The 25255-nt window shown below is 39.7% G+C and overlaps 2 protein-coding genes across 2 annotated transcripts; both read right to left on the reverse strand.

Moving 5' to 3' along the window:
* Positions 1-213: 213 nt before the first annotated feature.
* Positions 214-7731, reverse strand: dnttip2 (deoxynucleotidyltransferase, terminal, interacting protein 2). Its single transcript, XM_084723492.1, has 7 exons — positions 7589-7731; positions 4078-6122; positions 2796-2934; positions 2481-2576; positions 2074-2238; positions 1858-1967; positions 214-678 (listed from the first exon to the last, which is right to left on the reverse strand). The coding sequence occupies exons 1-7, from the start codon at positions 7661-7663 to the stop codon at positions 588-590; spliced, it is 2721 nt and encodes a 906-aa protein (XP_084579618.1). The 5' UTR covers positions 7664-7731; the 3' UTR covers positions 214-587.
* Positions 7732-10112: 2381 nt separating this feature from the next.
* LOC146324202 (interferon-induced protein with tetratricopeptide repeats 2-like) lies at positions 10113-12111 on the reverse strand. The gene is made up of 2 exons (XM_084722274.1): positions 11830-12111; positions 10113-11543 (listed from the first exon to the last, which is right to left on the reverse strand). The coding sequence occupies exons 1-2, from the start codon at positions 11832-11834 to the stop codon at positions 10235-10237; spliced, it is 1314 nt and encodes a 437-aa protein (XP_084578400.1). The 5' UTR covers positions 11835-12111; the 3' UTR covers positions 10113-10234.
* Positions 12112-25255: the final 13144 nt, after the last annotated feature.

A 25255-nucleotide genomic window follows, 5' to 3' on the forward strand; every position in this document is an offset into this window, starting at 1 on the left:
CATTGTGAAAACAGTTGGCAGATTAATCAATAACTAATGCAGTTCTAGTTGTAAGCTCAGCATTTGACCGTAAACAACACACTGTGAAAATGATCACTTACACTAGTTTCTTTACAATGGTGGCTGTATTTCATCCCACAGGACGTGTTGCAGGACAAGCCGTATTCTCACACTGTGATGAGTTCAATTTAGAAGAAACTTTGCAAACACCGGTGGCAGTCAAAGTATTTTAATGTTAATTTGTTGTATTTTTAGAATGACTGATATCTGTGCAGCAAACGTTTAGAAAATACAGATATGTGTCATTAAAAATCAAAGTTTGTTTCACTTGGAAATATAAGCATGAACACACATTTGTGATAATCTGTACAAAATAATGACTTGCTTACTGAATTAACCTGACTTTTATCATCTTTTTAAATAGTCCACTTCTTCATGTAAAGAGCGGTACACTCAATCCATACGTAGAGATGAGCGGTCTTGAATTAGCAGGATTCTCTGTCCCAAAGTCCCAGAATGTGATTTATTTATGTCAATATCAGTGTCTTTGAAAAGCCATTCAGTCAGTGTTCATCACGTCGTCAGATTTACTTCTTACGGAATTTCTTCTTGTGCCTCTTGCCAGCTCCTTGTGCTGCCTTGTCTGCCACAATTTGCTTGAACTTCTTTTTGTTGTTGCTGGTAAAAGAAGGACATGTGTTAAATGTCTGATTTTTTTCCAAAGTTAATGCATACAGGTTTTGCAAAAGTTTATAATTCCTTTACATGAAGGCTTACACGGTCTTTGACGTGTACAAAGATGCTGCATTGGCGTTTGGATTGTACATCAACATTGTTGCCATTTCGGTTTGGTGATGACTGGCTTGTGAGCAAGTGCATGTAAATGGGGGAACTGCAGTTTTTCTGGATAAAAAGCACTAAAGTGTTTACATTTATTTCAATGATTTCAATGAGTCATTTTCATATTCAAGGACTTGTGATATGTGTAGAGTAAGTTAGAAATCAAAGCTTTTTTTTACCCCCACGCCATGTATATCATAAATATAAAACATTGTACTTTTGTATCCAGAATAACTGCAGCTCCCCCCATTTTACATGTATTTTTTCCACAGGCCAGTCGTGACCGAATCAAAATGGCAGTGATGTTTGACGTATCACAGCAACGGGCCAACATGGTCAATGCAGAGTCTTTGTGCAAGTCTGTGCACTTTATGACGTGTATTGAGAACTGTTACTAAGCCAGTACCAGTTCCTGACTGGTCAGTACTTACACATCATTTACAACATCATACAACACTATGCAGAGTTAGCAAATGCTGCTTTGGTGTTGTCAAGTATTCTGGGATCCATCAGATTCTCTAACATAATGGTATGAAAAATTTCAGCTGCTGCAGCACAAGTTCACCATGGTTTTATACGTAATTTTGATAGCTGTTATAATCATTTGAAATATGCGAGTATCTAAATCACAAACTGTTAACAGCAGACAATGGTGCCCAGTATGTATATCTGTCTGTACACTAACATCACAACCTCATCAGTCTGTTTCATAGTTAAATCACAAGTGTCACAGGATATGATGGCTCAGTGACATCAGTGTGATCATATTTTAAATTACTCAAGTTTGCACACTACTCTCTTTTGTGCACTCATACAGTCATATAGCCATTTTTGTTTTCTTCATACTAAAATGTAAAATCTATTCCCACTAACATAAAAACATCTGCTTTTAGTAAGTGATCTGTAAGAGTGGATTTACTTTAACGGACACTGAAACAACACTAGAGATGAAACATAATAAAGCCAAATTCAATGATCTCTCCATCGGACCATGTCTTTGTTTTCATTTCAACTTACTGTCTGAACTCGGCATCAGCCAGCAGCTCCTCCACCATCGTTCTCTTCCTTTCCTTCTTGGGAATACGGGAATGATAGAAGTCGACTGGGTTATCCACCACTGTACCAACCTGTATAACAAAAAACACGTAAGAACTTACTCTCAAATACAGAACACAGTTTGATGTTAATGATTTATTAGAGGCACAATTCTTGGTGACTCATGTTTTTACTGACCTGAAAATATTTGGGAAAGCCGTCTCTGTCGTTCTTCTTGTAGAACCTCTTGGGATCCGTGGAGCCTCTCATCTTCAGGACCTGGAGGTCTCCTTTCAGCTCCTGTGTCATCTCAGGGGCTTTCATGTTAAACCAACCGTCCCCTGTGGATTTCTCCCTCTCCATCTGGGGTAAAAAGTGATTTTAAATATAAAAAGCATTGTAGAGGCCTTTGAAGCACAAAATTGGTATACAAAACTGCTGCATTATTTTATTTATCTTCACTAGATGTTTCCATTTTTTGTGATTTTGGCCATTATGTGTCATTGTAACTGATTCCACAAATGATAAATGATCTGAGTGATAAAACTCTAGTAGACAGTAGCACAGAGAATCTATAAACCAAAGTATTAGCTTGTGAAACTTACTCTGCGTTTCAACTTTAAGGCTTGTTTCGATTCACTGTACGGAGGCACTGCATCCTTCTTTTCAAAGTCGGGTCCAATTATGCTCTTCTTCATCACCTGAGGACAACAACAAAACAAAAACTGCAGAACTGCAAAGCACCAAACTCCATCAACACCTCACAACTCCCAAGATAAAAGGCCAAAGTCAAAAAGAAACCATGAATAACACTGTCTCAGGTGTTATTGGATTTACTTGTCCTTGCATAACTATAAAGTTCATTATTCATTCTGCATCACAGATCCCTTTCAAAAGGGAAAAATCAATGGCTTATTTACCTCATCTTGGATCTTCTTTTCCTTTAGTTTTTGCAGCGAACTGGAGACAGGTTTTGATTTGCTGCCATCAAAATTGATGTATAAGCCCCCAAGCTCCTTCATTCTGATGCCAGGGTCAATACGGCTGGACATCTCTTTCCTGAAACAAATTGGCAAAGAGAAAATTCCTCAGGAAGAGCGGTCATGTCTCATTTCTCACCTCCACACACAGTTATAATGATAATATATAATAATAATGAGTGTGGGTGCGCTGTTTATATGTGCTCAGTTCTTAAAGTCTGCTTTAATAAATCTTCTGTATTTTTATTGAAAACAAACCTCGAGAAAGACCAAAACCAACAATTGATCCTACTAGTATTGTCTGTGCAGCTAAAGCCTGATTTATGTTATCCACTGTTGGCTCCTTTGTTACAATTAGAAATGTAGATAGAATATAAAAACTTAAGTTCTCTGGCTGACATGTTCCTTTCAAGTAAACCTACGGATGCATGATATATACCAGGCTGATAAATTACTAATTGCTACACACTCTGATATAATAGGTGGTGTTCTGCACCTTTAAAGGTTTGCAATCTGCCAATAAACACGGAAGGAGGAAGAGAAACACAACACCAACCAGTGCAGCACACTGTTGTGGTGCTCATGGCATCAAACTGGTGCAAGCAGGTTGGACTTGAGTTGTCAGGCAGTTAATGGCATTACCAATAGCAATGGAGTACTTTATTCAATACCTTTTTTTGAAGGCTCTTCTTTATGAAGAACACTTGAGCGATTGGCTACGAGCAACACCATATAAAGTCTTTTTATTTTAGATCGAGGTATAAAAAGAACTGAATGAAGGTATAATTTAATGGGAGAAGTTTTGATACTGCTCAGTACTGGTTTTTAAAATCCATCTCTTTAAGATATTGAGGACCAATGCCCAGCCTTTTATGAGACACAATAATCAATCATCTTACAGACCTGTGATTGGCCAGAATCTCCAATTACAGCCTAGATTTTGTAAAGCCTGAAAATAGAGCCAAGAGCAGGAACAGAAGTCTAGTTTCATCTCAGATCACCTGAATTATGTTCTGCTTAAAGGTTATTATGAAACTTTTGCCCACTGATGCCAAAAAATAAACTGCCTACTTTCAGCCTTGAGGGGATTTACTGACATTTGTTGGCTTTATCCTTCATGTAGTCATGTATTATGTAAAATAAAGAAAAACTAAAAATTATTTCTGTTGATGTGCATGTGTGTGTTCCTGAGTGAATGAACCACCACCTAACATATACTTACAACAGAGGATTTCTACTGGCGAAGAGGATGTTTGCTTCTTCGTCATCGTCATCATCCCCCTCCTCATCCACAAACTCCTCCTCTTCCTCCTCTTGCTCAGCTCTCTCTACCTGCTCCTCTGATAACTTCTCCTTGCAGTAATGTTCATCAGCCTCCTGTCCGGGCCGCGTGTCGATCATAAACAGTCCGTCTACTGATGAACCTGCTGCTTCAGGCTTACTGGAAGGTCCTCCTCTCTCATCCTCTTCCTCCTCTTCAGAAACGTCCTGTTCATCGTCGTCCTCTTCGTCTTCATCCTCGCTGCTGTCCAGCAGGCTGATTTTCTTCTTATTCTGGACAGTGACATCTTCAGGTTGCTGTTCGGGGACAGAATCCACTGTGATGTTCTGCTGCTGGCTGGACTTCACCTGAATGGACTCAACTTTGACGTCGCTCGAGTCAACCACCTGCTGAGCATCGCTGCTCAGCATGCTGACTTCCATTTTCTCCTCCTCCTCCCCCTCCTCCTCACTAGGCCGCGTTTCCACGACAGCATCGTCATCTCCCTGGGATGAGTGGGCGTCCACATCATCCATAGCTTTGTCCTTCTCTTCAATCTCCTCTGTGGCTTCAGAAGTCTTCTGAAATACTGTAACTGTAACTGAAGGCTCTACCGGCTCTGATGATGGGACTGTTTCCTGCACCATTTCCATCTCTGAGGCGTTCCCAGCCTTAGTTTCATCACACGGCTCCTCCTGCTGGTGTGTAACGGTCACTGCAGGTTCACTAACAGCTTCTGCAGCACATACTTGTGGAGACACCTGGGAGTCTTCATCTAAAATGACAATCACTCCCTTTTCCTCTCTTATTGTATCTACAAGAACAGTACTTTTCAAGCCATCTTCCTCTTTTTCTTCCAATGTTTGGCTCTTGTCTTCCTCCACCAACGTACAGTCTCCGTCCTCAGCAATCACTGTGCTTTCTAACCTAGAATCATTTAATGAAGTGTCCACCACAGCCTCCTCCACAGCTGTTTCTTGAACATTCTTGAGTGAGCGTCTGCAGGCCGGAGCACCTCGGCTGCTGTTCCCTGAGCCGGTGCGGCTGCTGCAGGGAGTCCCTCTGCTGCGGGTGGAGCTGGGGCTGCCCATCGGGGAATGCACATCGGTCAGATCAGAGTCAGAGTCCACGGTTTTGGCCTTTCCACGTCTACGAGATGTGATAGTGTACGTGGGCCCAGACTCAAACCCTTCAGAGTCACATGACTGGGGCTCGCTGAAGTCTACAGTAACCGCCGACTTCCCTCTCGTTGCCCGGGTCCTTCGACCTGTCGGGGCAGGGGAGAGGGAGTTTTCAGAGGTTTCATCTAAGTGGATGGGGATTGGACCTGTTTGTCTTCTGGATCTTGTAGCTCTGCGGGTGGTGGACTTAGAAATGTCCACTCCTGAGATGCCGGACATGCAGCTGTCAGCGTCTGAGAGCTCCGAGTCCTCTGTTTGTTGTTTGACAGATGCTCTGGTGCGAGTTTTTCTCTGACTTCTGGTGACTCTCTGCGATTCAGACACAGCAGAGCTGCAGGACTCAACTTCTGGCACTGGGTCGACCTTGGTGTCACCCTCTTCAATGTGAGCTGGGTTTGAGGTTTCAGAAAATGTCTTCCTCCTCGTGCTCCGGCGGCTACTCCTGCCAGCTTTAGATGCAGACACTGCAGAGGAGCACGACTCCACCTCAGATACCTCCTCATCCTCCTGACTCGCTGTGCGGGGCTGTCTCCTCTTCCCCCTGGTGCGTGTCAGTGTTGGGTCAACATCGGACACCGCCGAGCAGCAGGAATCCACGTCTGACACGTCACCTCCATGGGTGGAGCCCACAGGTGTGCACGACTGCTCGGGACTGTGGAGTCTGGACGCTCTGGTGCATCGTTTCATTAAGGAGGCAGGTGGGGACGCTGGATGTCCTGCCTCACTTTTTTCAAGCTGGCTGCTGACCTCCACCAGGGCATGCTGGGTAGGGCTTTCGGCTCGTTTAGAAGTGTTCCTGGTTCTTCGACCAGTGGAGGGGGTTGCCTGTGTAATAGAAATAAGACAGAGATGATTAGGGCTGAACGGTTTGGAAAAAATATCTGTAGAATCTGACGAACATTATGCATATTTCACTGTTAAATACTATTCCTCTTGTGATTAGAAAACTGCAGTAGGCCATATTGCAGTTTTGATAAACTTTCAATTAACTGTCCAGTGCTAGAGTTACAGCTGGTTCTACAGTAAACTTGATTCCAAAGCATATGGTCAGTGCCATTCTAAATCTTACTTACTGTCAACAAACCCCATGAAAAGACCAAAACCAACAATGTGTTAGTCTCTCTCAAGTCTGACTGACTTCCCCTGACTGTCTGGGGCTCTCTGTTCCATTTATACTCAGACAGTAACATTAACAAACAACAAATTTTCTTTCGACCGACCAGTTTTTTCAGTCTCATTTCCTGGTCCCAGCTTCTTAAATGTGAGAATTTGCTGCATTTCTCTTTATGATAGTAAATGAAGAGTCTCTGGGTTTTTAAACTATTGAGTAGAAAAAAGAAGAAATCTGAAGACATCACTTTGGGTTCTGGGAATTGTGATTAGCATTTTTTATATTTTTTGCCATTTTATAGACTAAACTATTAAATCGAGTAAATAATCTGCAATGACAATAATCATTACTTTGCAGCCCATTTCAAAATAAACTACTGTTATATGTGTTCATCATAATAGAGCAACAACAATGTGAGGCAACAGTGTGATGAGTTGGTGTAAATGCAGTGTGGTACAGTATATGTATTTCATTCTATTATCTATATCTAAGGACGCAAGGTATGAAGATACAAGCTAAGTTATTTATCACTGACAACAAAGATATAAAATGAGATTTTATTGTCTTTGATCGATTGATTGGAATTTGAAATGAACATATATGTTTTTAAATATGTCTGTGCTTACATGTGACACTCATCCTGATTTGTGGAGGATGGTATTTTGCTCTTATATATACTGGGTGTGTATTATGGAACTGACAAATAAACCTGATTCTGATGTAAAAGCCTAAACGGGGACGAGAGCATCAGTTTCAAACACTGCTTTTGAATTAGGTTAAATTGAATCATCCCTACTAATAAAAATATAACAGTAAAAACATGAATGTGCTGAACGCATGTGGTGGATTCAGTAGCTTCAACATTAAAGCTAATTCAACAGGCTGTGATTCAGCCATTCAACACTGCGCTGAAGTTTGCCAACACACACATAAACTCAAACTGTAAACTCTTATGTGTATGGCCTCGTCTTATTTATCCATTGTTTTCTGTTTTTCCGTGCACTCGTGTCACAACATGAAATAGTTTACAAACTTTGAGGAGCGGTGAGTCCACGTGAAGCTCGAGCAGCTGCACACGTCAGCTAACAGACACGTGACGAGCCTCAGTCAGCTCCGATTAAACCTTCACACGATCTCTGAACATTTACAGGTTTAAATAACGTCTCTGTTCCACACGTACCTGGACATCAGAGGACTGATCTGGTTTTGTTTTACTTGGGGAGGACACGCGCACTCCTCTCCTGGTAGACACCATCTTGCCCGCTACTCCTCTTCCGGGGTGAGAGCTAGACTCGACCAATAGATAATGGAAATAAGAAACAGGCCGAGCAGAAGATCGCAGAGCTCCGATCCACTTTCAAATCACTGTTAGTTGTACTTATTTCAAAAAAGATCATTTACTTAACCCTGTAAAGCCAAAACTTTACTAGAAACATTGCTTTTTAGGAAAATGTGACATTTTTAATTGTTTTGGGTCTTTTTTTCCCCAAACAGAAAGCTTTTTATTTCCCAATTTCGCGGCGAAAACAGCTCGATCGATGTAAACCGAATTTGTCAATATAACATACAATTTTCATAGGCTACGTATTGTTTTAGAGAAAATCCACTTTAAAACACAATTGTCAGCAAGTGCTCACTTGCTAATAATAACTTTGCAACACAGATCCATTCTAAATGTGTCTTTTCTTTTTTGACATTTCAGTGTAAAAATTATGCAGATTGCATTATGAAATTCAACAGAATAATGATTGAGGGATTCACAAATAATTTAGGAATTGTAGGTTGCTTCAGTAGTAGTAGTAGTTTCAGTAGTGACAATATAACTGTTATTTTTTACAGTCACTCTTTCAAAATTTGCAAAGATTTCACTGACAAAAATGTGTAAGTCACTGTGTGAAAGTAGTGTAACTGTAATTACTGTACACATTATATTTTGGGTTATTTTTATTACTTTTATTGTGTAAATAAGTTTCTTATTTAGCAGTACAGTAGGTATATTGTTTATATGTAATATTTTTACAGCGTCATTAAGGTACTGTAAATTATTATTTCATTGTCATTTATATTACTTTGTATATTATTTCATTTGTATGTTCATGTGCAGTGTTTTAAGTGACGTATCCTCTTGGTTGAGTTAATTGGTTCCTACCTGCTCTTGTCTTTGTACGGACAGATATAGGTGACACACTCAGACAGAGTGCCTCGTGCTTGACAGTGTAGAGATGATGCTGTACTCCTAAGTTGGAGTTTGTTTCGTACTGTCGTGCCGTGTTGGTGGAAATTAAATGAGAGAAAGAAAGACAAATTGTAGCCCGCTTATTACCCACAGCCCTGAAGAACTGGAGAACACGAACAACAAGAAAAGAGGGTCAATGTTGTATTTTGTACTCAGGGGCTTCTGCCTGCAGTGTACTGATAATCCACCAGAGGGCAGAAGACATGACTTGAAGAAGGTAATTTTTCACAACAAACAGTTTCATAAATTATTTACAAGGCTAGAGTTAAACACTCTTTAAACAAACGCATCATCAGTTTAAATTTCAACTAATAAAATTCTAATAAAACTGTGATTAGGTACACCTAGCTAAATCTAATGTAGCTTCATGCAGCAGTCCTGCAGTGAAATCTCCCCTCGTTAAACTTATTTTAGAGACGTGTTGATTCAACTGCGTGATCATTTTGGAGGAAGTAAAACAGAAAGATGTTTCTGTTATTTGGCCTACCTTCAGTGGTAGAACTGGTGGTGAGAAGTAACTATTTTCAAGTACTTTGTTATTGTACTTAAGTAGGGTTTTCAGGTATCTGTACTTTACTTGAGTATTTATTTTTCTGACAGCTTTTTACTTTTACGCCCTACATTTTAACACATTTTGTTGTATGAAGTGGTTTAACACATAACACACATTTTATTTTTGCATCATTGCATCAGGACTGATTACTCATTTAATTTGTACTCTATTTAAATGTGAAAAACAAACAAACAAACAATTCTGGCCCAGAACAGAAATTTCAAAGGAGGCTACCGTGACTGGAACGTTGCTGTCAACTTGCTTTTCATCTTACATTTTTCCTTGATCTTTGATGACATATCGTGGTCATTTTATGATTTATTACAGTAAATATATTACATTTGAAATTGAGGAAGGGTTGTAGGACTGTAATAGCTCCTTCTTACAATGAACCCTCAGTCTGGTACATTGGTCATAATGTATTTGACCAGATGCCAGTATTTACTTTATGCACTTTATTAAATGGAGTTGAAGGCACAGCAGTACACAGACCACTTATCAACAGCAGGGAACTTAGTCACTCTACAGGAAATGAAGACAGAACTTTTATGCATATTTTAAAATAAGTAGGCTTCAAAAAATCAAATCACACAAATTTAAATTATTCATTAATAATCAAACAAATACCACAGGCTTATACATTAACAAAGGCTGCTATCATCCAATGAAAACACATTGTAACAACATATTTATCTTATATAAATACAAATGTCAGTTAGATGTAATCTGCATGAGACACGAAGAAAAAGAAAAAGAAATCATCCACTTAATAATAACAATAATGATGATCTTTATTGTCCACAAATGTGCACAATGCACACAATAATAACAGAACATGCACAGTGTAGTGGTCAGTTTGAGCTGGACAGACCTGATCATGAAAAGAGCTTTCCTCTGAAATGGGAATTCCTTCTTTGAAGCACTGTTTTTACAGATTTTAGTTTCATTCAGGAAAAGGTGTGTGGGTGGACTGATGTTCCTGTGGATGTTACAGGTGTTGCAACACCTGTAACATCCTCAGAGCAACACACAGGCTCTTAGTTTTGCAAGTTAGCCAGAAACTCCTCTATGTCTCCACACATTCGGTTTCTCTTTCTATCCCTAATCTTCTCCAGAGTTCTGATGCTGTTCGCGCGAAATATTGACTGTACCGGGATCTCTGCTGCCCTCATGTGATACTCGATCGACTTGTAGGGCTCCTTTTGAACAAAGTGTACATATTTTGCATAGTAGTTGTAAAGCATTTGTGCGTCTTCAGGATCCAGATGCCTTTTTAGCAGTTTTTCAAATATGTTGTCAGCTTCAACTTGTTCATTTGACTGTGCATATATGTTCGCAAGAGCTGTTTCCAGTTTGATTGAAGAATCTGGGTAAAGGGAAATCACTTCCTTAAGGAGACTGATTGCTCTGTCAATCATGTTGTGATCCAGAGGATTGTCCCTGTCTAGAAACATCCTCTTTATGTAGCTGTTTGCAGTACAATACTTCAGATAACGTTCATCTGGATGTCTCTCCAGAGCCTCCTCTGCCAAATCAATGGCTTCACCTGTAGATATATAGATACTGTACAGCCGTAGTAATGGCATAATACCACTGTAGCTGCTGACGGGCTTTCTTAAAATCCTTCTGGCCAGCTCACGTGCTTCATCTTGGACTTGTTTCCCTTTCTGTGCACATGCCTCAAGGTAAACGGCAGCAAGGTACAAGTTCTTTGGATCATGTTCCTTGGCGATTCTCATCTTCTCTAAGATGTTAGCCTCCAGCTCTTTGTTGTTGTGTTTATAAGCACTTACTAATGTCAAGACATGGCTGGTGTGCCACTCCACCACGCCCGGCTGCATCCTGATGGCTCTCTGGAAATAATCTGCAGCCAACAGCTTTTTATCTGCACTAAATTTCATCAGGGTCCAGGCTTTTTCAGCGTAGATCTCTGGATGGAGTTCATCCTGGCATGGAGATGGATATTCATTCATCAGGGCATCGATCTTTGACAAGTAAGCCTGACTCTCTGCTTGTTCTCCCTTATGGTGGTGCAGCCAAGCCAGGTTCCCGTAGTTCACCACCAACCAGTGACCCTCATCTGTGACGGTGTTTCTGATCTGGCGGAAGGCCTCCGCAGCCCTGCCGAACAAACTCTGGGCATCTTCGGTGAACCCCAGCTTGTACTGAATGTACCCCTGCAGGTTGTAAATGTGACCCAGCCAGCTGTATCCCTCCTCAGTGCCGATGTCTTCCAGGTTGTCCCTGAGACGTAAAAGTCTGAACCTGCTGACGTCCAGATCCCAGGTGAAGTGGCACTGCAGGGCGTCCAGTTTGGCCTCCGGCGTTGACTGACTCTGAGCAGCACTGGTGAAGAGAAAAAAAGACACAGTAAAGTATCATTATTCAGTTCAGTTCAACTGCTGTGTTTTGAGCCTGCAGGGTTGCACTGCCATGTTTGTACCAAAGCTCAGAACAGACAAACTGAACACTGACTCTAGACACAGCCTTTGGTGTCTTGTGCGACCTTCCCAGCCACCTTAGTGTCTATTTTTACTCAAGATAACTAAACTAAACTGAACATAATCCATAATCTTTAATGTATTAACAGTGTAATTGATCAGAGATATGACATGCAGGAGCAGACACTCACCTCATAATTCAGCTTTTTCCTGCAGTCTTCTAAACTGAGTCTCTGCTTTCTGCTCCTAATGCACACTGCCACTTTGGGTGCAGCACCATAAAATCAGTAATGTTCAACTTATACAGTGCTGTAAATGATGCCATGTTGAGAGCTGGATTTGGACTCTGTGGACTTCTCTTTTTCCCACAAATAGAAACCTACAGCCACATGTGTGTCAGACTGAAAGCACAAGAAGTCATGACACAACAGTTCTGCATGGAGCTCAGATTATCTCGTCTCTGGAAAATTCAAGTCCTGAGTCAACACCGACAAGGTCCTGACTCGTCCTAAAAGTTATTACACACCCATAACCAAATGTTATCGGTTTAAAAGTTCAAACAGAGGGACAATTTGTACAGTAAATGTACTTTTTTGCTGCAATTTTGATCTGAATGTTTTGCATGTTGCTGATTGTTTTTTCTTTCATCTGAATGCAATAATTCAAGGTTTCTTCCGTTTCTTCGCCTATTCTAATAAATACACCTTTCTCTCCTGCCTGAGCAACATGATAGTCAAGAAAACAAAGGGTAACTTCAGTGTTTTTTAGGATCCTATAGAGATAGACCTTTTTGTTAAGGAGTAAGATTCTTTTGTTTGACCAGTTTCAGATATTGTTATTGCCATTAGTCACTTAGGCACAAGAACATGAGAAAATAGGGTCCAGGTTGAAAAATAATAAAATAAAGTAAACTCTTTAATTCACTGCACACTTTTACAACTACAGCAATATTTGGATGTGGACAGGATACATCAAGTGATTCCAAAGTAAAAGGTAAAAGTCAAATGACTAAAGTCCAAATGAGTCATTGGTGTGGAAGTCAAAGTCGAGTTGCAACTCAGTCAAGTATGAAGACATCACATTTATGACTGGAGACCAGAACATATGACTGCATAAACTGTACTGCATCACAAATTTTACCCTCAAGCTATAGCCCTTATTTGAAGTGATGGTTATTAACGTTTTTGGAGAAAGACAGGGATTAGTTGAAAGTAGACATGTCCAGATCCTGTTAACGTTCTCCTGATTTCAGAATCTGAGCCAGTAGCCAGTATTTATTTGTATATCTTTTTTTCCTAAAAAATACAACTGCAAAGTGCATTAAGATTATTAAAGTAATTTAAAGATAATTATCAGCAGAGTACCCATTAGGAAACATAACGTATCTTCTCATCCAGACAAATATGACAGATGAAAATGTGAAACGCCCCTGTAGTTCAAAGAGAACCCATTTTATTATATGTTATATACTTCTATGCAGGGCTGTTTTTCCCCTTGAGTTATAAATAACTGCACTTCCCCTACTGACCACCAGGGGGCCTTAGTGTCATATCTATGTGTGTGAATATTTTGTGGCCTGAATCTTTTTTTTTTTTTTTTTTTCCAATTTGTGGACAAAACAAGACATTTGAGGTTGTCATCTTGGACTCTGGGAAACACTTTTTCACCTGGCAAGACTGTGATTGAATTAATTAATTGATATATCACATTGAGTCATTTGATTAATTGAGAAAATAATCAAGCGATTGATTATGTAAATAATCACTAGCTGCCATCCTAAAAACACTACATTAAGCTAAACAACTTTAACACATTATATATTGAAGTAATTTAAAAATAAACAAGTTAAATCACTTTGATATTGTGATACTTGGATTACGTGAATGACAAAATTTTTTTACAGGTAATTCAGAATACATTTTTGAAGTAACCCTCAAACTCTACTCTATATGTAGTATGTCAGCATTTTCTACTATGTTGTATATGTTAATGCAAAAACTAAAACTTTAAAAGAAAGAAGAAGAAATGGCAACTTGTAGAAAAACACTTTTTATGGCAACTAGTGGCACCTGGTGCATGTTGCAGGGACTATATTCTGTCGATGGTGGTGCTGTTTATGGGAGGATAACTCTGCAGTTTAATGTGGAAGTGAGATGGAAAAGTCACCACAAGAAAAATGTTGAAACAGAGATGATTTAATGTTAAACTCCAAATGAGACCAATCACAAATCCAAAGTCAACAAACAAATCAGTAGGGTTGGGTTCCACTGTATTTCAGCCATATTCTGCCAAAAGATCCCCCTTAATCTGACTCACTGAACTTTTAAATGAGGTTTAAAAAAATCAAGTTTAACCTAATATAATTAGACTTAATTTTTTACGTCAGTCAGAAAGTTCATAGTCCAGTTCAGTGTTTACTGCACACAGATAATGCAGAATCAGTGTGGAGGGAAAAACAGTGGCAATGGTGACATCTGCTGGCAAAAAGCAGCTACAGCAGGAGCTACAGAACATGAGTGGTGATGACGACTGTTTCAGCTAGATGTCAACATTGATTTTTTTTGTGAGGGAAAAGCTCCACAGTTTGACTTTACTTTGTCAACTTAATAGTGTAAATTAGCTGAATTTTACATAAATGCAAGAGCCACTCATACAAGCAGATTTGCTCTCAAGCTGGGTTCCACCAGTGATTTAGGAGAACTTGTTTCATTCACCAGTTTTGAGTTTTCTCAAAGGCACAAACATTACCGTTAGCAGGTCCCTTAATTCCACCACTGACACTGTTAAAATGACAGATTTTCCTTTGCAGGATTTCAAATGCCAAGTATGTAAAGTTCTTTTTTGACTCTTTGATGTCATTTTCATGAATGAACACCTCCTGACATACTGGACAGGAAGCGCAGCCTTATATGGTATTGTTTGGGTGTTAATTACACCAATTTCCAAGTCTCGTGCATGCAAATATGCACAGGTGGATCATTTACCAGGTGTCTGAAATTAAGAGTGTTTGCTGAATGTGACAGTGGAATGTAAGAGAAATTTAAGATAAGAATACAAAAATATTCCTGCAAGGAATGCAAGCTTTTAACTATATGTTTTTTCATATAAGGGGCACCATGGGCATTGAACATTTTTTTATTTCTCAACCAATCTCAGTGAGTGGTGTTATATTCAGGGATGTATGATACATGGATAAAGTTAGATAAAAACTGACCTTTTTTTCTCACTCTGGCATCAACCTAATGGAGTAATAAGCGGAAGTAACGTGGCATCTATACATATAATGTGTCTATGACAAAACCACCCTGTCAAAACACAAAAAAACACTTTCAGTCAGTGCCAGTTGGAGTGACGGTTATGATACAGGTAAACCCTGTTCCACACATTCCACCAGCTGAGCCCCAGAGTGCCATTACTTACATACATCAATCATATTGGCACTGCTGTGACCTCAAGACAATGAAAACCAACAGGTTGTGTCAGAGCTTAGTGGCAGACTTTTTCAGGGTGTCATTGTCACATCCACAGAAGTACAGAGTCATAGGACTCACATAGAAAATAAGAATTGGAGTCATATCTTTGAGTTGCTACTGACCAACTTGGTAACTCACGGACTCTTCAGAGTGATGCAGAGGGGGGCAGGGTTAGAAGGGTCACTTTAAAACTGGATTCTGATACAATTACTAATTGTTGTGGAATTTGCTTCACCTGCTCTTACAATGTTGCCTGAGTCTCTCTTTTTCCCAAGGTCGTAGCTTATCTAGCAGACAAACTGTCTTCACACTTTATAGCGGGGCAGAATACGCGAGCAAGGCCGACGGATACGGTGAGTTGGAGCAGAGAGGTACACATAGCTCCTTGTTTTTCACTTATGTCCAATAGAATTTGTGCACGCATATAGATAGACACATTAGGTCAATACAAGGTAATGAGCCGGATTCCAGGGCATATCAAGAGATAGTTAAATACCTTCACACAAGAAGTAATCTTCAGAATGGGGTTGGCAGTCACAATACTCTCTGTGTATTGCTAATCTGAATTCTCGTCGATCGAGCTTCATTAAATACTCCTGTGTAAGTCATATGGGACTCCTGAACTCTTCTTCAGTGTCTGAGTGAACCATTCTTCAAAATTTCCACTACACTAGTTGTTGAAAAATGAAGTCCAAGTATCACAATATCAAAGTGCCAAAGTTTGATTACTTACCTCAGTACCAAATATGGTGAAACTGTTAAGCCTTATAGAATATTTAAATTAGTTGTAAGTTTGTTTGTCCAGCTATAGCAGTAACATTTAAATGTACTTTGTTAAGTATGTTTTTCACACTCAAATTCCAAGCGAACTGACATAAACTTATTTCCACACACCATCCTGGTCACCAACATCACCACCTACAGGTCCAAAACATTTTTCACTAGTAGTTAGTGGTATTGACAGCTAGCTAACTGGATTTCTGTGTAGCTAACATTTGCAGGTGGGCTGTGTAGCTAATGTTAATGGTTGGTACGTTTAGCTAATGGTAGCTGTTGGTATGTGTAGCTAACTTTAACAGTTAATCTGCGTAGCTAACATTAGTGGTTGGTCTGTGTAGCTAATGTTAGAGGTTGGTCTGTGTAGCTTGTGTTAATGGTTGGTCTGTGTAGCTAAGATTAGCAGTTGGTCTGTGTAGCTTGTGTTAATGGTTGGTCTGTGTAGCTAAGATTAGTGGTTGGTCGGTATATGTAAGGTTAGTAGTTAGTCTGCTTAGCTAATGGTAGCTGTTGGTATGTGTAGCTAACATTAACAGTTAGTCTGTGTAGCTAACATTAGTGGTTTGTCTGTGTAGCTAGTGTTAATGGTCAGTCTGCATAGCTAAGATTAGCGGTTGGTCTGTGTAGCTAGTATTAGCTGTTGGTCTGTGTAGCTAATGTTAGTGGATGAGCTTTCCTATAAATGTTTATTTAAATGAGAAATTGAATTCCTGGATTTTCACAGCTTAAGGTAGAACTCTCACTGTTCCTCTTTTTGATTTAAAGACACAATAATGTTGAAATTTCCACACAGTGAACCTTTTTTTCACTAGAGGCCATGATGATGAATTGACTGGAAGAGTAGCTGTTTCACTGGGACCACAGTGGTGTTGTGAAACTCGTGAAGTGTTGCAATGTGTGCGCACAGCACATGGTAAGGCAAAGCACATTTATTTGTACAGCACTTTCTAGCAACAAGGCAATTCAAAATGTTTTACATAAAAACATAAAAAGCATCAAGACAAAATGTAAAAAGAACATAAAGCAATATAAAAAGACATTTTAACACAATTAAAAGTTAAATAGGAAATAAAAAAAAAAAGATTTTTGAAGTGAGAATTGCAGCAGACCTGTAGTTTGGCATGTGGTGCATAAAAATTGCTTGCTACCTCCATGTTATTTTTGACTTTGGAGACCGAAAGTAGACCCGTCCCACACAACCTGAAAGGTCTGGATGGTTCATAAAAAAGCAGAAGTTCAGAAATAAACCATTCAAGTGCTTTATAAATCAACAGCTGTATTTTAAAATTAACTCTTTGGAAGCCAGTGTGAACACCTCAGAACTGGAGTGATGTGATTCACTGTCTTGGTTTTGGTGAGGGCACAGGCAGCAGCGTTCTGAATCAGGCACAGCTGTCTGATAGATTTTTAGAGAGACCTGTGAAGACAGCGTTAGTCAACTGAAGATAAATACATGGATAAGTTTTTCCAAATCCTGCTGAGACATAAATCCCTTAGTAATTGATGTATTTTTCAGGTGGTAGTAGGCTGACTCTGTAATTATCTTAATTGGACTGTTGAAATTCATGTCTGAGTCCCTGACCACACCAAGAATTCTGTCTTAGTTTGTGGTCTTTAATATTGGAGCTTGAAGCTGAGCACTGACATATAATTATTCTCTCTTGGCCCCAAAAACAATTACTTCAATTATATCTTTGTTCAACTGAAGATTTGTAGTGCATTGTCCTTTATTTAAAATGTATTTTAAGATTGTAATCTTAATATAATCCCTTCTTCTGTAAATATAATGGATTACAGTTAACTATTTTTTGTATCCTAATTACATAATCCTGTTACATGTAATCCATTACTCCCCCAAACCTGCAAAGAGGACAGCAACTTGGATGCTGGTGAAGAACAAAAGGGTTGATGGCCAGCAGCTCTGTGAGAGACCTTCCTACTAAAGCACCTGGCATCGATCGGTCTGTCATGGCCTTTATTTAGCCCAAAATTAGAAGTTGAAAATCGGGCCGTGATTAGTCCATCTGATTTGGTGCAAATGTAGCCCAAAATTTGGCGCTTTTGGGCTACATTTGGTCAGTCCACCATGGCTTTTATTTAGTCCAGCCTTACCTGCCTCACCTGCCTGATCACCTGCTGCCGATCTCGCCTGCCTCTGACCAGCCCGCCTCATCTGCCTCCCGGAAAACACACCAGCCTTCTGTCCGCAAACATGAGTTCTGCTTCAGCATCTCTGGTTTCTGTCTGCCTGCGGCTGTGTGGTGTTTCCCCTTGACGATGCTTCAGTGTGAGCGTTTCCATCTGCTCATCTGCTGCCTGCTGCTGCTTAGTAACTGTTTGGGAGACACCACACGCAGCCTTGTGTGTGCGCTCTCCTGTTATCTACCTGTTGGCTCCTTGATCCCTCATCTGGCTTCTACTTGCCTCCTCCTCATCCTGTCACCTCACCTGGTCCGGACTTCCCTACCTGGTCCGGACTTACCATCTGCTCATCCCTCGTCGGTTCTGCCGCTTCTTAAGCCTGCCCTCCTGATTCTGGACTCTGTGTCTCGTTGACCTTGTCTCCAACCAGCTCCTCTCAGGTACAGATGCCCGTGTATGAACTGAATTCTGAGGACTCACGATCCTGTCCTTGGTCCCGCTTCCGGGTTTGGCTCAACATTCCCTGAGCCTTCCCTCCAGAGACTGTGTGTGGGCTTTGAGGGCTTGAAGAATGAACGGTTCCCTGTGTTTCTGCGGCCGCACAAGTTCCTGCTTTTCCTGTTTAAATAAAGGTCATTACCAGATGTTGCTCTGTCTTCATGTGCTGCAATTGGGTCCTACACTCGGATGTCACATGGGCCATGTTTTGTCCAAATGTAGCCCAAAATTAGATGCTGAAATAGACTGAAATCTCAGCCATGTTTAGTCAATCAGATTTGGTCCAAATAAAGCCCAAAATGAATCACTGAAAATTGGGTTGTGTTTAGTCCATTTGATTAGGTCCAAAGGTAACCCAAAAACAGATGTTGAAATACAGCGAAATTTGTACCATGGTCCAAATGATGCCCAAAACTAGATGCTGGGAATTGGGCCACGTTTAGTCTGTCCGATTTGGTGGAAACGTAACCCAAAATTAAATGTTGAAATTTCTCCTGTGTGTCTTCAAGGATGACTTTACACCTTCACTTTCTAAAATTAGATGCGGATGGGACATCCTTAAGTAGCCCCGAAATTAAACATTGATGTCTTTACTACAACATGAAAAAGACATCTTCTCATCCTTCACTTTCCACCAAAATCAAACTTTTCTTAACTTTTTCAACATCTTTTAAACCAAACTTTGTTGGGTGGGGTCCATCTCCTATTCTCTCTGCTGAAACTTAACCCTGGACTCTTTAGTGTTCCCACACACACAACACATGTGTGAAGGGTGAAGGTTTCTGCACAGCAGTGGACACACAGTGAGAGTCAAATACCTCGAAACACAGCGAGACACCTGCCGTCCAAACAAGAGAAGAGAAGAAGAAGAGCCCCGAGCTGTAATGGAGCTGTGTGGTGTTCTCTTTTGATCAGGCAGGCTGGATGAGCAGACCGCTGAGCTTCTCAGGACTCCAGGCTCTTGTTTTTTTTTTTCTTTTTTCTTTTTATATGATGTTTTCTTTAGACTGTAATGAAATCACACCTCCCATCATGCTGTGCACTCTGGGAAGTCAAGCAGTGAGACAGTGCTTTCTCTGCGCTACTGACACTCTCAGCTGGAGCAGATGTTGTGATACATGCTCAAATGTACAAGAATAATAAGAGATTAGGAGCCGCTCTGAGTGTTTGATTGCTCCTGTTACGATAGTGTCTCGAGTGATGTGAAATGAATTCCTCTGTCAGGGTCGATATATCAAGTTCTGCTGCTGAAATTATGTTTATTTTGGTGCACTGACAGGTCAATTCTAAACTATAATAAATGTAACCATTCAAACAGATTTTCCTCTTAAATTCCTCCCAAAAAGAGGTTAGAAAAATACCCTTTTCCATTATTTATTTGAGTGTCATAGATAGTATACCTTGTATTTGTTTTTTACCACACTTAAAGGGAAAATTCACCACTTTTTTGGATGTCCAATAAGTGTTGATGGTAAATGAAACTGAAGCAATAAAGTCTTGTGTGCAAAAAGATGTGCTTTATTGATTAGAAAGCAGAGTTCTCTTGCTTGCAGAGTTCTGTCAGCAATACCTATGTACCAGGATGCATTGTGCATGAACTTCTAACACTCATGCCCAGATGGATCAGGGCCCCGTTTCCCAGAGCCTTTGCAGCGCTACGTGCATCGTAAGTTGTATTTTAAGGTCTCCCTTAAGGTTATGGGCTGTTTCCCAGAGTTGGGACAACTTTAAGGGAGACCTTAAAATACAACTTACGATGCACGTAGCGCTGCAAAGGCTCTGGGAAACGGGGCCCAGAGCAGTCACACATCACTTCTCTTGACCACGTCACATTTTGGGTGAAAACGAACGCTGTTGAAGTGCCAGTGCCGAACAGAAAAGACTAGTATCATTTTCATGCATACTAATATTAGCAATGTAATTAGTTTACCATGACATCACAGTGGACAGATGACTAAAACAGCAAAATTCCATTCGTTTTTCCACTTTGATGGAGGCAGACACCCCTGTTTCTTCTTTTTTTCCTCTATGTAATGATGACAGTCAATGGGTGTGTCCAAGATAAGCCTGGTCTATGCAGAATCGATCACCGGCGAGTGCTGTACAATGCACACCAGGTAGACTTGCTCTGACACCATGCACACGTGGGCAACGATACTCTCATGAGATCAAGGTGGCTGCAGTTTTTGAAACCAATTGCTCTCCACTGACTGCAAGTGCCTGGCTGCCACCTGATCGATGAGGTGGCAGGCTCCGATTGGCTCTTAATTTTGACAACATACACCATGCGTTGTATAGAATACAAATTTTCTGTGTAATTGTAATATTAAATACTAGATATATTAGTCTGTTGTTGTGCAATTAAGGTTTAATCTGTTAACAAGAATATATTTTGTGGCTGATAATAGTAACCAAGGTTATTTATATTACTTATCAATTGTACAGATACAAAGTGTTTTACAAAGCGGATAAAAGAACAGAGGATCACATTAGAGTGGCGGATGTCTTCTTTTTCAGCCTCAATCAGTGATCAAAAACACTCTTTATTTCTTCAGCTATGAACACACTCTGTAGACTACAGGTGGCCTACAAGTGATCTAACAGGATGTTGGTGTCTCTTCCTGTTTATTTTCTGAAATCTGCTGGAAACTGTCCGACTTGACTGCTGCGTTTTGTCACCGCCTCCTGCTGCGGTCACTTGATCTCGTCTACTTTCCAGGTGAGACGCAGTTCATCGAACAAGCCGAAAGACATAGCATGATTGCGCACCTGACTGTCCAAAGGATTTAGGCGGCTAATAGCTCAACAGTGAAGCAGTTTTCTTATTGTATCAGAATTTGTATTGACCACCAAGTATTGCAAGTACCTGGATGGGTTGCTCTGATTTATTGCTGTGTCTCACCACCCATAGCCTATAAATCTTACTTTGTTGGCCAAAACATAGGGTTAGGTAACAGAAATACTCATCTAACACGCCCCCTGGCTACCCAGAGGTGGAGATTAGAAATTCAAGCTGTAATGTCATCATGGTGACGGTCTCACTTTTTCAGTTCTTATCTACTCATTCACTTTTAGCTAGAAACCCCCTGCAAACTTGAAAATGTTCCGTATCATTCATGAGATTCATTCAGCTTTTAAATCCCATTTATATTAATTTGGCCCTTTCCCACTGATCCAACTCTTCATACTCCTGCTGTTTCTTCATACAAAGTTAAGCCATTAATGCAGTTTGACTCAGTGAGGCAGTGCAGTTAAGCTCCCTGCCAGTATTCATACTCCTTTGGCTGCTTCTTCAAACAAATTGAAGCCAGCAAGCCAGGTTAGCTCCCAGCTGTTTGTGAAGCAATGTAATCTCCCAGTTTACACTACAGTATGTTTTGCGTCCTTCACATCTCTCCCACTTTTCTAACTAATCATACTCTTTTCCAAGTTTAAAGTGAGAAACTCCATTCAAACCTTCCACATCTGTCATACATTATGAATTTTATTCAACTTTTAAATCCCATTCTTAATGCTGCGTTCGAGACAACATCGGTTTCCCAGTTGACATTTCCAACTTCAGACCTCAAAGCCATCCAAGTTCACAAAGCCAAAAGTAAGCAAAAAGTATGGATTAGGACTCCATGGGCGCTGCCACTGTTGTGTGATGTCAGACAGCTGCTCCTTCCTTCGATGGATTTACCCCGAGTTCACAAGTAGAAATAATGAATTTTGAGTGGCATGCTTGTACTTTTTTTTTTTTTAGGAGGATGTCAGAACAGTTTGATCTTTGACATTGTCTGGAAAGCAACATAATCACACTGTCATGCCCTTTGCTTCTGCCTAGTCCTCAGTCTCTCTCTCACCCTGTGTGGGTGTTTGCGTCAGTGGAGACAGGTAAGCTGGAGGCGGAACTTCAACGGCTGCATCCCATCCAGTAATCAAGACTGCTGACTCAGCTCTGCCTCGTCCCCCCTTGCCGGATGGTGGTTCCTGCTCAATCAGTCATATTTGCGGTCTTTAGTTAAATATTAGCTCATCTACTTCCTGGATTACACCAGCCCAGTTCCACACACTCCCAGGCTCCCCTCTGCTCATTCCTGCCTCATATCCACTCCATTTAACTATCTCCTTTTATTTAAAATCCAGCCCCCTGCCTCTCTCTGTCTCGCACTACAGCTCAGCCTTAAACTTCAATTTAATACCAATAAAAATATTTTGTTAGCCAACGACAAGAATTTACATTCAAACAAAGTAAAAACATTATTTGATTTAATTTGTTTGCTTTGTTACAAATTAATTCTTTATTTTCTGAAAAACTTAATATTAACTATTTCATATAGTTTTTACTGTTGAATAAACTAATTAAAACACATATTATTAACTTTTCTCAAGTTAAACTTCTGATTCAGTACAAACTAAAATTTTCAGTTCTACCCTAACCAAAATATTTTCTTTTTTCATAAACCAAAACACTTCAGCTGTGTCATAAATAATATATGCTATAATATAGGGTAGAATTTTCACTTAAGACACAACTAGAAACATTTTTATAGTCAATGTTTACAGCAGATTTGTCAAAACCCAGATATAAAAAAAAGAACAATAAAACATAATTATTGCTCTGCCAACGTAGTGTGTAAATGTGGTTCAGTAAACATCCTGGTCAAACAACAGAGGAGGATCTGTTGGCTTTATATCTGAGCAACAGGTACACACACACACACACACAGAAATGTTTCCTCAGCACACGTCAGCATTGTTGCTATGGATGTTTGTTTTCATGCTTGTTCCTGTGTGCAGGCTTGCAGCAGGTTCTTTTTAAAGCCAGAAACAAGAATTTGCATGTAGTTTTTATTAGCTTTTAGTGGTCTGTGGCATCACTGGGATCGATGAAAAACATTCTGACAGACAAGCTGAGAATTCATTTCCAGTGGTGAACAACACTGATTTAGTTTCTTGAATGCACTTCTTTGCAGATGCCTTACAATGCATATGTTGTTTGAAACTTATCGAGCTGACAATATTTCAAGATGTAGTTTTACTCTAGTTACCATAGTAACTGATGGTAATGGATGGAATACTTATTTTGTAAAGGAAATTAATGAGACATTTGCAACTTCTGTTACTCGTCTTTCTTGCTTTGGTTCCCACATAATTTCACACTCTGTTGCACAGTGTTTTTGTTTCTTCCAGGTCCAGAAGAGACTCGCATTTCACTGCTGCTGTGATACTGAAAATAGATTATTTTCTTAAAAGAAAAATGGAAAAATGGAAATGGAAAATCCCATGATCTCTAGAAAGCATTCACGTTAGTGCACGATGACTGGCTGAATCAACAGGGACTAGAAATCATCTCTGTTGCTAAGAGTCAAACTACTTCCTGGAGCAGTAAACTAGGTCTCATTACACAGGTGTTCAAATGACACGACTGATTGTTTTCCAACTGTTAGTCAGGCCCCATGTTTTTACATCGAAACAGATATAACACTAGCAAAAAAATATTTATTTTTTTTTGAGAGAAAACTGCATATGTCACTGAATGTGAAAACATGTTGTTTATATATTTTATGTTGCTGGTCATCTGTTGTATAATGGCAATATTACACTCAAGAGTGAGCTTTAACGTCATTATTAGCATGACAATGATGTGGTCAGGGCTGAGGTGTCTATAAGCATCACTGTTCACCATAAAATCAAAAATATATATTTTCCTCTGGCCTGTTTATCCATCTATTTTTTTTTCATGTGAGTTGCAGAATTTTGGAGATATCAGCTGTAGAAACGTCTGACTTCTCTCCAATATAATAAGACTAAATGGAACTCTGCTTGTTGTGCTCAAAGTATCCAAAAGAAAAAAGTCATTTGAAAAATTTAACATCAGTGTTTCTTTCCAAAAATGACTCAGTTGACTCTGTTACTCAAGATAATCCACAGAAGCTGTTGTGAGCACGTTCAACTACTTTCTTTCTGGAAAAAAATACATAATTTACTTTGCATGTGAAACAGACAAATGAGTACAAATGGTTTAAAACAAATGAGAAAAATGTAGATTTTAAGTTACAAAACATAAATAACTGAAAACTGTATAAATGCTATAGTCCTTTTTTAATGTGTGTATTTATAGATATGTATCATATAAACTGTCTTTAATTGTCATTTTAGCCCTATAGTACATAGCAGAGCAATTTGCACCTCATCTGACATTATTTTGTCTGGCAAAGCCATTTGTTGAATGAGGAAACTTAAACTTTTAAAATGAGAAACAAATTGGAAAAAAAACAGAACAAAAATTATGTGTTTTGTATTTTATAAATTATTAATTTGTAAAAAAAAAAAAAAAAAAAAAAAAAAAAAAAAATTGCAACCCTAGTTTGGAGAAGTGACAGAGACATCAACAGTTACAAATCACTAATACTCAGTAGTTTTTGAGGTGAATACTTTGTACTTTTATGTAGGTATATTTCAAACACCAGGGCTTTTACTTGTGTAACAGTGCTTGTATTTGAGTACAGATTCTCAGTACTCTTTCCACCACTGGTACACAGTAAAACGAACCAACGTACCATGAAACAGTCTGTGTCAGGAAAAAAAATGAGGCTGCATTTCTCCCTCCAGCCGTCATGTGTCGCTGTGACCGCCCCCCTCCAGCCACCACAGAGGCTCTGCCCTCTTTAACGAACCCTCCTCTGCTGCACCTACATGCTCTTCTCCCATTGGCTGATCTCACGCCGCTTCCTGCTACGTA

Source organism: Lutjanus erythropterus, chromosome 7, assembly GCF_056507025.1.
Source record: "Lutjanus erythropterus isolate fLutEry1 chromosome 7, fLutEry1.hap2, whole genome shotgun sequence".
In the NCBI taxonomy this organism is placed as follows: domain Eukaryota; kingdom Metazoa; phylum Chordata; class Actinopteri; order Lutjaniformes; family Lutjanidae; genus Lutjanus; species Lutjanus erythropterus.